The sequence below is a fragment of the Pogona vitticeps genome, chromosome 4 (assembly GCF_051106095.1).
Source record: "Pogona vitticeps strain Pit_001003342236 chromosome 4, PviZW2.1, whole genome shotgun sequence".
In the NCBI taxonomy this organism is placed as follows: Eukaryota; Metazoa; Chordata; class Lepidosauria; order Squamata; family Agamidae; genus Pogona; species Pogona vitticeps.
In genome coordinates this window covers 167,640,300-167,652,979 of record NC_135786.1, presented here as the reverse complement: position 1 = coordinate 167,652,979, position 12,680 = coordinate 167,640,300, and the positions used below count along the sequence as shown (strand labels likewise).

Sequence of the window (12,680 nt, the reverse complement as noted above, 5' to 3'; positions counted from 1 at the left end):
GCCATCTTCACGTGTCCTTTGCCAACTACAAAATTCCTGGCAATAGATAGTCTAGCCACAGTAGTTCATACACAGGCAACTTCATTTGCTTATGAGTCACAATCTTGTGTTAGTAGATGTAACAATTAGGTTTTGCCACTGATACAGCCAGGCAGCCTCTGGTGATTTCTGATTCATAACCAAATCTATTGAAAATAGATTTTCAAAACCAAGAAATTCGGTTCACTTCTCAGCCCAATTCAAGGTGCTGATACTTACCTTTAAAACCCTGTGCAGCTTGAGACCCAGATCTCTGAAGGATTATAGCTTCCCAATTTCAGACTTAAAATCATCAGGGCATGTTCTTTTCCAAGGAATCAAAATACAGCGTGTGAAAACAAGGACGAGAACCTTCTCTGTCTTGCTGTCCCAGTTGTCTTTCCTGTGGAATCTGTATCTGCTTATTTTATATAAAACATATTTCCTGGCCAACCTCTAAAAAAACCCAACAGGGAACCTTACTGGTGTATTACTGTGAATTGGTAGCTGCCAGTACCTCCCCCCCACTCCATCCATCCAAGATGAAAGAAACCCCTACTTGCTCCCACTGATGGGAAGAATTCTCTTTGTGGGATATGTTCCCTTCCCTCAGTCTGGGAAGTGCAAAACACAGAAGAAAAGAACAAAACAAAAGAATTCCAAGCCTTATAGCTTGGTTTCCCCTTCTTAACAGGGGAATTCTCTGGATTTTAATTTTATTTCATCTTAAAAGAATAAAGTTACAACATATTGGGTGAAATCCTGTTTAGCATAGTAAGTTGCAACTAGAAGAGGTCCATGGGATCAGTGTAACTTATGGATGAGTTGACTCACCAGATTCCCACTGATTCAGTGGGCTTACTCTAGTTGCAACTTACTACACTAAGCAGCTGGATTTTAAGACATTCAGTGCAAAAGGTTACAGCAAGATAGGCGAATCTCAGAGACTACCTCCAAGTTTATATTTATGGTGTTTTAGTGGTCTGATAAAGGTACTGCTCGCTCTTGGTTATTTTTGTTGTAGTTTTAAAAGGATGCTTGTGAAGTACCTAGATAGAGCAACAGAACCCAAGTTATTGCTTCTTCCATAAAGACATTTAATTGAGACAGTTCTGTTTCATCACTGGAGTGGCTGCTACGTTACTTTTTGCAGGAAATATACTGTAATCTTGGCTGGTCACTCTTGGCTGTTGATGTGGATGGAGATGGAAATCGTGATCTCCTGGTTGGCTCTCCTTATGCACCTGGTGGTGGAAAACAAAGGGGACTTGTGGCTTCCTTTTATTCTTTTTCGAACAGAAGCTGCCAAGGTGACATGATATTCTTTCTTCTGCTTTATCTAAAGCTCACTTTGAAAGATTTTATAAAACAAGAGTGATAATTTTTTCCAACAATAAGTGTTGTATTGCTAGTAATAGACTTCGGCTGATGTCTTTAATACTCAAAACTCATAAGCCTAAGATCCAGTCTGATGCAAAGGATTTATATTCCATAGCAGTGTCTTTTATTGGGAACAGAAACATACTTCTGTCTTAAGCATCTTCATCATTATGTGCTTACTGGAGATGCCAAGGAACTGCTGCTAAAAGGGTGTTGTTGCTTTGTGCTGTCAAGTCAGAACTGACTTATAATGACCCTAATAGAGTTTCCAATGTAAGTGAGATATTTAAGGAGTGGTTTCACCAATTCCACACCCCCAGTGAGCTTCCATGACTGAGCAAGGATTCAAAACCTCATCTCCTGAGTCCGAGTCCATCCGCTACACTACATTGTGTATCCCACTAAAAGAGTACCCTTTTCACCTTATTCACAGTCAGAGAGAGACATCTACCTCAAACTATCAGATTTCCTTAGTGGTTATTCATGGAAGCATCCGATGCTCACCCAAATCTCTGGGCTACCAATGGTGTCTCAGTCACTTCTGTGAGGGGAGCGAAAAGAATGTGTAGAAGCTCAGAAAAAAAATTACTTATTCAGCATCTTTGTATGTGTGGGAGACTGTTTGTTTATCTGGTCATTCCTGGCAGGGCCAAGGGCCATTTTATGGTCAAGAGACATACTGCCAAGAGGAAGGACATAAAAGGGAAAGATGTGACCAAAGAGGCTAATTGGCATATTTTAAGAAATGGCAATTGTTACAGTGGGTTTTTGTTAAATGAAAAATTGGTTAACTTTTAAAAGACTTTTTAAACATTTATGAAAAAAATTCTAACAAACTGGGGAATTATGGAAGACCCTCAAAACTTGGTGAGATTTTCCTCTGTGACCTTTAGTTGTAAAAATACACCGGGGGGGGGGGCAATGTTAGACTCCGGCTTAGTCCTGTACATAGTACAAGTTTGATAGGTACCTCTTCCAGGGGGGGGTTGCAGTCTAAAACTGATACAGTTTTCACAGACCTCTTAAAAGATTGGCTTATCTGATGTTAAATTTGTGTCATTTTTAACTAGGTAGAGAATAGGAGTGTCAAACCTTAGCTGTCAATAAGTCCAGTTTGCCTCTTTTTGGAATTCATTGATTCTGTTCTTTCAGCAACCTGTGTCAAGTGGCAAAGAGCAGATCCAGAATTTACTGCAGGCATAGGGTATACCCTATATTTATTTATTTAACTTATGCGCCGCCCACACTACCCAAAGGTCTCTGGGCGGCTTACAACAATTTAACTACAGCAAAAAGATAAAAAGATAAAACAATTAAAATTCCAATTAAAAATACAGTGCTCTAAATATTGCTATCAGGACCTACAGTTGATATTATTTCAATTAAAAACCTTCTGGAACAGGAAGGTTTTGACATGGCGCCAAAATGTCATCAACGTCGTTTGATCCCTATAGAGGCTGCATTCGTGCATACAGTTAAAGATCAAACATGCATTGGATTAGATTGTACTTCAATTTATGTTTTGGGTAAAGCTGGCTGGATAACTCACTGGGTTGAAGTACCTGGTTGTGGAGCCAGAGATTGGAGAAGAGCCAGTCTGTTTGTCTTGGGCAAGCTGCAAAGTCTGTGATAACTGCCAGAAGAAGGCACTAGTAGACCACTTCTGAGTACTTTATATTTAAGAAACCCCTGTGAAGGTTGTCATAAGTCAAAATTGACTTGATGGCACATAATGATTAAGATGTAAAATGGCTGCTTTCTGTAGTTTCTGATACAGGGTGTAAAACCTATGTAGTCCTGTGGTGCAATAACTGTTTGTCTTTATAGTGTCTGTTGCCAAAAAACGTCTAGCTGCCGAATATTTATAACACCTGGGTTATATATTAGAAAACAGACTATAAGGAGACTTGCAGTACAATTGCAGCTGTGTCTATTCAGATAGTCTAGAGTTGACTTGAAGCTTCAATAGTAGCATCAAAAATCAGATCTAATATGTATAATTGAAAAATAGGATTAATAATCCACTTTCTACAGCAAGACTGAACAAAATAAAATACTCAATATTTTCCAGAAGCATACTGTCTTTTATTGATTAATTTATTCTTGTTTGATCTTTCAGGGCAGCTGTCTGTATCGGATGCTGATTGGTTAGTGACGGGAGAAAGAGATTATGCCTGGTTTGGAGCATCACTCAGTAGTATTCAGCTTCAAAACAGAACACTGTTGCTCATTGGCAGCCCTACCTGGAAAAGCTGCACAGGGTATTTTGCTTCTAACATCATGAGCCTGTGTGGGACTGTATCCAGCCTGTCTGTACAATCAGCATTTTTCCTTTTTAACATACATACAGCATGAGATACATAGTCCCAAACCAAAAGCCTTCAGATCTTGAACATCACTTCAGAGACCACCTCTGTTAGCTCAGAAAAAAAAACTGCAAGGCAGTGGGTTTGATGGGATCCTAAGAAACCGAATCCTGTCCTCAGTTCTCAGTTCCAGGTTTGGACACTTAAAACTAGTTGGTTGTTGGTCAGGGCATCTGATAAATCCCCTATATTGACAAGTGAGGAATGAGATCATTCAGAGTGTAGGACTGCAATAGCTAAAACATGAAAACCATTTTTGCATGTGATTTATAATTGCTGCTTATTTGTTTTGATTAAAAAAATACTTTGGCATTCTTTTATATAACAGGGAATCTAAATATAATTTTTTAAAACCCATTCTCTGGTATATACTTACCTGGGGCTGGAGGTACATGTTCATATATTTAGACAGATATATGTGTTCCTGGGCGCTCTTGTGACCCCAAAATACTCAGCCTCCAAATTAAGTGAAAGGGCTGTAAAACGAGGTTACATCCAACATAGTGAACCAAGTTTCCCAACTAAAACAAGGTCTTCCCTTCCCCACTCACTAGGAGGCACAACATGTGCACTCCCCACTGATTTGTTTTAGCCAAACAGATATATCTAGAAACAAAAAAAGGGGCTCTCAGCGGAATGTAAGTGGAATGTCCCCATTTCTGGTTGCTGCATGCTGTCAAATCTTAGCACCACACAGCAGTAGAAGGATATGGGGCCTATGGTGAAATGTGGAATACCACAGTTAACGCCTGGATCTACTGAATGTGCCCATGCCTGTCCTTAAAGGCACAGATGACACTGTACTTTCCATTCTCTAAGTGGAAAATTAAGGTTGGAATGAATGAATGAGCACCTTTGAGAACCTGCATCTTTCGGATGCTGAGCTTTTCAGTCAAGGTAAATGTATTAGAATGTGGTGACTTTATGTCCTGAAATGCATTTTTTAAAAAAATCATTAAGTTTCACTAGTCCATTCCTTCTAATATTTTGATTGTAATCATCATGTGTTCTAGTCTAGGCTGCTATTTTGCTCAAAATACCAAGCAGGCTGTTGGAAGGGTATATGGCTATCTCCCACCAAGCACACAAAGCCGGTTTGCTTTAACTGGAGACAAGGTACTGTATGTCCTTTTGGTAAACCTTAAGATGGCAGATATTAAACTATTAAAAGGAAGAACCTAACATCTTTTTAAAAATTAATATGCAGGAAATGGGCAGGTTTGGTTCCTCATTGGCAACTGGTTTCCTTTCTGTAGAAGGAATCCCCAGGCAAGTGCTGGTAGTTGGCGCACCCACACAAGGTATGTGTCGTGGAACATGGGGCAATGTTTCAGCAACAGAGCAAATGATAAAATAACTTTTATAGTCAAAGAATCTAAATGATGCCCTTTTGACTTTGTAAATACTTTTTTTGCTTTGCAACAGCAAAAGGATTTCGGTGCCACTATGTTTATCATTTTAGGGGGTTCCTTGTCTATCCCTCTGCTATATTCTGGCCTCTCCTTGCTTGCATTCATAGAGGAAATAATTTGACCCAGTTCTTCCTAATGTACACATTCTCAATATTTTAAATTAATCTCTAATTGGGAACATTGGCCACAGCTCTACTGTCATATCAAAAGAGAACAACACCTGGCACCCCCTCCCACTGCTGAAATTCTAAGAATTCCAGATCCTAAATAACCATATTGCCATAAACAGGTGCTTGCTATTACTGAACCTACAGTTGAGGAGAAAAGGTATTCTAAACTGTTAACACATTTTATATTTGGTGTGATTTAATCCTATGTATCTTCTCGGTGCCTGTGGATGCTGCCTATTTCCTCCCTATCAGCAGATTTAGTTAATGCTGCACTGGCTGCCCATCCGTTTCAGCATTGACTTCAAAGTGTTAATGCTTACATATAAAGCCCTAAACGGTTTAGGACCTCGATACTTGGCGGAACGCTTACTCCCAACTAGTTCTACCCGTGTCACCCGTGCGAGCCAAGAGGTGAGGCTGAGGAGCCTGACGCCAAGGGAGGCCCGGAAAGAAAGAACTAGAAACCGGGCCATCTCAGCGGTGGCTCCTCGTCTCTGGAATAACCTACCTCCGGAGATTCGCACTGCACCCTCACTGGGTACTTTTAAGAACCAACTAAAAACATGGATGTTTAGGCAGGCCTTCCCTTCCAGTTAATTCCTGTCCTCTTTCCTTTTTTCTCTCTCTTTATTTGATTTATTTTTATTTTTCCCATCTTATAGAATCATCTAATTAATTAATTGTTATAAATTTTTAGAACTTGTTGTCATTTGTTGTAAGCCGCCTAGAGTGGTCGAAATGACTAGATAGGCGGGGTATAAATACAATGAATAAATAAATAAATAAATAATATTGAGAACTGTGCTTGTGTTGGGTGAAGGTTGCATGTAAATCAAAGAACAGGTTGAGTCACATTTAAAATATAACAAATTAATTTGTAGTGAGCCAGACTATTGATCCACATAGCCCATGACTTTGGATGGATTGCCTAAATTTGTTCCCTGAATTTTCTTTAATCCTAGGGATCTTTGATGCGCATCATGTGGACCCCACAATAGACCTGTGGCCCCTAAAGTCTCACCACTGTGTCCAGATATCACTAGACTAAAATGAAAAAATCCCTGCTAGCATTAACATTCTAATATGTAGGCTTTTAATATTCTAAAAACACATATTTTAGGCCAAACTAATACACTGTTTTGCACTTGCAGCTGAATTTAGTAGAGCCAACATTTCCGTCCAGTCACCTAATTATGACCTTTTCTGAGGGACAGTGACCGTCTATTGCTACCAGTATTTATAACCCTCTCCTAGGAACAGTGCTGCCTGACCCTGTTTCACCATGCTTGATTTCTTCCAGGGAGCTCATCTAGGATTGCATTTATACCAGCAGTGCTGCATCAAGCAGGAATTACTATGATGTATGATTTGACAGAGAGCTCCAAACCTTCTCTGCTCAGCAGGTTCAGCGGGGACAGAAGATTTTCACGCTTTGGTGGAGATGTGCACTTGCGTGACCTGGATAATGATGGACTTGGTAAAAACAAATTACCAGTACAATCAATACTGGGTTTTATTTGTGAAGCACCTAAACCAGTGGTCCCCAACCTTTTTGGGACTGCAGACTGGCTGAGCCTTTGAGGTGGGGCACCTCCCCATGCTCACGCGCGCAGTGGTGGGGGAGCGTGCGCACACCTGCCAGCGCCGGCATGAGCATTCCCCCACCCCTTTGCCCATGTGCAGGAGCACCTGCACGCCTCCGTGCCTGCGCACCCACCCCTTCGCGCAGGCGTTTGGGCGCCTGTGTGGAGGGGTGGGGGAGTGCTCTCACCGGTGCTGGCACAAATGTGTGCGTGCAAAGCAGCTGTGGGGAGGGGAGTGTATGCGGGGGGCAGGGGGTGGGAGGTCTGTCTCTGCAGCCTGGTCCGGCTCCGGCCACGGACTAGGGGGTTGATGACCTCTGACCTAAACGACTAACTGAAGTGTAGTTTTAAAAGACATTGATTGCATACCCTAAGATACACACAATAGGTGGGGTAAAGGGAGAGAACCACAGTTGAAGCTGTGCCTAACAGCTGAAGACTTTGTATAAGGCAAGGCAGCACAGGACCTGTTTCTTACAAAATGCAACATCAGGTGTTAAGCATGAATCTGTGTAGCATCCGATGGATGATAGGAACATGGGGGCTCGCACAAACCCTACCTCCTACCACCCCAGCCCACCTGGAAGCCTTTCAGACCTCTGTGTGTTTAAGGTCTGCAGCAGAGGCCGAAAGTGCTGTAAACACATCCAGTTGCAGACTTTTGAGGCAAAACAGATGGGGGGGGGATCTAAATGGGAAGCGCTCAAACGCATGCCCCCATCTCTACTAAACACTGAGCTCTTCACAGATCCATGCTTAATGCTTGGACTGTTTTTTTTTTTTATCACAGGGAAGGATGTTTATAATGCGAGTCTATTCAAAAGTAACTTCTGTTGAATTCACTGAAGTCTAATCCAAGGTGAATACTAATCGCTAGCACAAGGAACTTCTAGATTGCCACAGTTTTAGACTCGTACGATCTGCCTATCATCTGTGCTGTTTGGGATCTTTAGGGGAGTTGGCATCCAGAAAAAAAAAAGGCCAAATTTCCCTCAATTTTGGTGTATAGAATTACAGCTTTGAGGATCTTAAATGAGATGATACTGAATGCCGTTCTGAAGGGTCATCATAATGCAGACTCCCTTTTGGGAAGACATGAGCAGGAAACAGGAAAGCTTCCTTTCTGCTTGTGGAACTCCATTCACAGATCTTAGAATCCAAAATTCTTGTGGATAAATGAGAAACCTTCCTTTTTGGTAAATAGTGGAATCAATGATTTTGGTGAGCTTTCCCAGAACACAGTTTTCAGGTTAAACAAAAGATTTCCATAAGCAAAATAAAAAGAGAGCATGCAAAAGTGTTACTGAAGCAAAGCAGATCTGGTGCTGGAAATGGCTTGGAGATAATAGAAAACACACCAAGTTTCTCAGGGAAGCATGAATAGGTCATGATACAGATAGATAAATTAAAAATTTTCAGGACTAATTAATACCCCAAGCATTTTAGTTTAAAATTAAATGTATTCATTTTTTTAAAAGGATACACAATGAGATGCATTAACCAGTACAGTCCTGCTGTGTGGAAGCTACAGCAATCTGTACTCTCTTATTTGTCAGAATCCCACCTTCCCAGTGTTTGAAGAGCTAAAACTATTTTGTGATTATTGCTGAGCTGATCGTAAACAGTGTTCTTACTATCCAGTTCTCATCATGCATGAGAACTAGTGTACCAAGACAACTTTTTTGAACAATCCAGGTAGTTCAACCATATCCCTGAATATTTGGGACTCAGGGTGTGTGTGGCCAACAGTCTGTTCTGACACTTAACAAGGTGCTGCTGCCTGTAGTGAAAGCTCACTGCTGCAGAAAATGTCACCATTTATACAGTGGACCCCCGACTTACGAAGGTCCCTACTTACAGAAATTTCGAGGTACAAAAAGCTCCGGCCGCAAAATTTTAGTTCGACTTGCGGCCGGAGCTTCGACCTGTGAAAGGTGGGGGAAAGGGTGGGAAATTCTAAGCAGCCCCCGCTGCCCTCTTGTCTCCTGTCCCTGGTGCCCTCTGCCCCCTGTGGACAGGAGACAAGAGGGTAGTAGGGGCAGCTTTCTAAGCCCCAAAAGCCAATCCGCCTGAAAGCCGCTCCGTGCCCGCTGCCGGCTTTCGGGGCTTAGAAAGGTGCACCCACTGGCCTCTTGTCTCTTGTCCCCGGTGCCCTCTGCCTCCTGTCCCCACGGGGATGGTAGGCAAAGGACAGTGGGGACAGAAGGCAAAGGGCAGCAGGTGCAGCTTTGGAAGCCTGGGATTTTTTTTTCTTTGGCTGGAATGGATTAAATTATTTTCAATGCATTCCTATGGGAAATGGACCCTCGACCTATGGAATTTTCGACCTGCGGCCACAGTTCCAATATGGATTATTTATTTATTTATTTAATTAATTTATTTATTGTATTTATACCCCGCCTGATTAATTGTGTAAGTCGAGGGTCCACTGTATTGCAAGATGCTGTGCACCAGTGATAACTAGAAATATTTGCATTAGTGAAGTGTTTCATTATCATTATAATTTAAAGGTACAGTTAGGTCTGGAAAGAATTGTACATTGACACAATTTTCATAATTCTGGCTCTGAGAATGGATTTTCATCTGTAAAGTGAAGTGCCATCCAATCAACTTTGCTGAATTTGAGCAGACAGTATGTCCCTATCCACTTCGGAATTCATTTGGCTGCTTCTGTCTTATACTCAACAAACGCTACTGACCTAATGCCACTGGAAGCCATGCATGCCCATGTCATCACACTGCCTCCACCATGTTTACAGATGTTGTGATACGCTTTGGATCATGAGTCATTCCAAGTTTTCTCTGTAATTTTTTCTTCCCATTGTTCTGATACAGGTTGCTCTTAGTTTCATTTGTCCAAAGAATGGTGTTCCAGAACCAGGCTGGCTTTTAAAGATTTTTTTTTTTTTTGCCAAAGTCTAACCTGGCTTTTCTATTCTCGAGGCTTATGAATGGTTTGCACCTAGTGGTGAACTCTATTTGCTCTCATGAAGTCTCCTCTTTATGGTATACCAGGATAATGAATGATATACCTACCTTCTGGAGAGTGTTCTTCACCTGACTGGATGTTCTGAAGGGCTTTTTATCATGGATAGCATCCTATGATCATCCACCACTGTTGTCTTCCGTGGATGTCCAGGCCTTTTTGTTCTGCATACTCACCGGTGTGGGTTTTTTCCCCCCAGAATGTACCAAACTGTTGATTTGGCCGCTCCTAATGTTCCCGCTCTCTCTCTGATGGATTTATTTATTTTTATTTTTTTGCAACCTCAGGGTGGCCTATTTATTTCACTTGCATTGAGAATTCCTTTGAACACGTGTTGCGAATTCACAGCAATAGCTTCCAAATGCGAGTGCTACACCTGGAATCAAAATCAGACCTTTTACCTGCTTAATTGATGATGAAATAACAAAGGAATAGTCCACACCTGTCCATGAAAGCTTTTGAGTCAGTTGTCCAATTACTTTTGGTCCCTTGAAAAAGAGGGGGCTACATATTAAAGAGCTGTAATTCCTAAACCCTTCCTCCAATTTGGATGTGAATGCCCTCAAATTAAAGCTAGCAGACTGCACTTTAAGCCCATATTCGTTATTTAACTGTAACTTGGATTTATTTTAGGAAACAACTGAAATAACAAATCTTGTGTCGGTGTCTAATTTCTGGACCCAACTGTAAATATTATAGCCAACATGTACACAAATTAACTCAAAAACTTGCCAACCTTTAGGACCTAGAGTCATGGATAACACTTCAGCATTGCCAATTTTGTTTTGTGTTCAGTTAGGTACTTTTATAGCTAAAGGTTTTTACACTGGATGAACATGGCATTTTGCACTTCTGGTGAAAAACAATTGCTGTTGTATTGTACACTGTATACATTTTTCCTATTTGCAGATGAGATCATTGTAACGGCATCTCTTCGAAGCAAAGACATCACAGCTGGAATATTTGGAGGAGAAGCTGCACGTGTTTATATATTCAGTGGAAATCAGACAACCTTGGGCACTGTGACAGACAACTGCAAATCATGGACTTCCCCTTGTCCTGAAGAATGGGTAAGATATCATCCTTAGTTTCTTGATTTGAGATTTTTGATCGCCACACCCAATAACAATTTTATCTATAATCTATATTGAAAAATGTGTTGAATTGCTTCTCTTTAGCAGTATGAATTTTTGCATCATTGAAGGTGTATCATAACTGAAGGTGATACAATAAAAATTTCTGAATTGAAAAAATTGTGCAAGAGCCTGATGTTTTTGTATGTTCATATACCTTTTAAAATGTTTGCAGTTGAACATACATTGGGAAAGACAAGTAGTCTTGTGATTACTTTAAATTTATTTATTTTTGTTCTCTTTCACAGGCACAGTATGTCATAATTTCCCCTGAGGTAAGCAATCAAATCCTAAAGGGATAATGCATTATTTAGGTTGAAAAAAAAAACACGTGAGAAATAATGGCTAAATATTAGCCTTCTATCTGTTTAACATAGGAGTTAGGGGGTTATTTAGATGTATAAGAAACCATTAGAATAACTAATGTATTGGGCTGCAAACAACTGGTTTGTTCTATAAATGATATCTTGCAATTTCTGTTACTTCAGTTTGATCCACAGGGAACAAACAGGCAGGCTGTTCACCTGCCCCTAAAGACTGGAGTATCAACAGTGAGTAACAGGTTATTGAATGGCTTGGAAATATGGGATAAGATTCAACCAAACCTACTTATAAATGGATCCATTTATTCTACTCAGAAGTAGGACTCTATCTGGTTACAACTTGTAGCTACTGAGAGCTTTGTTTTAGAAAACCTGTGGCCTCTTTTTAAGCACACTGAATTCAGGAAGATTTGTGACTGAGTAAAACATGTTTGAGACCAGAGTAGGCTTGCTCAAAGGGTATGTAAAAGAAATTCCAGTTGATGAGCAGACCTGAGCTATTTCCCTATTTTTCTACTCCAGGGGCTTGCTCATTGACTGCAATAATCTAGAGCCATTAGCTCAGTAGGCATCTTTTTGCAGTGTAGCTATTCTTTCATAGTAATGCATTGTCAGCATTCAACTGGAAGGACAACAATGCTCTGCTCACTCTGTAAGGTTAGAGAACCTTTGATCTCTTGACTGTGGAATCAAAACATCTATCATGAAGACAAAAACGTTAACATGTCTGAGTACTTTCACTGCATAACAGAAGGCTTTCATATTGCAGGAAAAATCAAGATTTGGAAATTCCTTGATTACAGTCAAATCTGGACAAAAGGTAAGCAAACAAGCTATGGAAAGAGCATGAATGAACAGCTATTTCAACAGTTTGTTTCCTGAACCAATGTATGATATTGGTGGAAACTCTTATCAAACACACCAGCTGGATAAGAAACTATTCCTTGTACATATTTTGCCAGCCATAGCACCTTGAAAAGATAATTGAGGACAAAACATGTTTTGATATTCTCTATTATACGCCACTTTCTTGGTTATATTTGTGGTACCGGAAAAGTGAACATGGATATCATAATTCAACTGCATGCTCAGTCGCCCAGAGGATGGCTAGTCAGTACAGGACCAGAGCTGTAATTGATAAAATACCACTGCCACCGAAAACAGAGGTAGGCCTTGCCCTTCATAATACAAAGTGCATAGTGTGCCTTTATGTTTGGAATATTCCAGCCTGGACTTCATTTTGTTGGCTGTCACTTGCACACATAAGGAAAAAATGTAGTTTGTCTTGCTTTAAGGTTTGAGGGAGAGG

The 12,680-nt window shown here is 40.7% G+C and overlaps 1 protein-coding gene across 2 annotated transcripts in view; it reads left to right on the top strand.

Moving 5' to 3' along the window:
• The window catches only part of GPLD1 (glycosylphosphatidylinositol specific phospholipase D1), a 52,178-nt gene that overhangs the window by 38,940 nt on the left and 558 nt on the right, over positions 1-12,680 (top strand). For both annotated transcript variants that reach the window (XM_020781557.3, XM_020781556.3), the window contains exons 18-25: positions 1,172-1,328; positions 3,518-3,659; positions 4,778-4,880; positions 4,972-5,065; positions 6,647-6,823; positions 10,825-10,985; positions 11,297-11,323; positions 12,141-12,191. In XM_020781557.3, the coding sequence (XP_020637216.3) occupies positions 1,172-1,328; positions 3,518-3,659; positions 4,778-4,880; positions 4,972-5,065; positions 6,647-6,823; positions 10,825-10,985; positions 11,297-11,323; positions 12,141-12,191 (912 nt within the window). The remainder of the gene's footprint in view (positions 1-1,171; positions 1,329-3,517; positions 3,660-4,777; positions 4,881-4,971; positions 5,066-6,646; positions 6,824-10,824; positions 10,986-11,296; positions 11,324-12,140; positions 12,192-12,680) is intronic.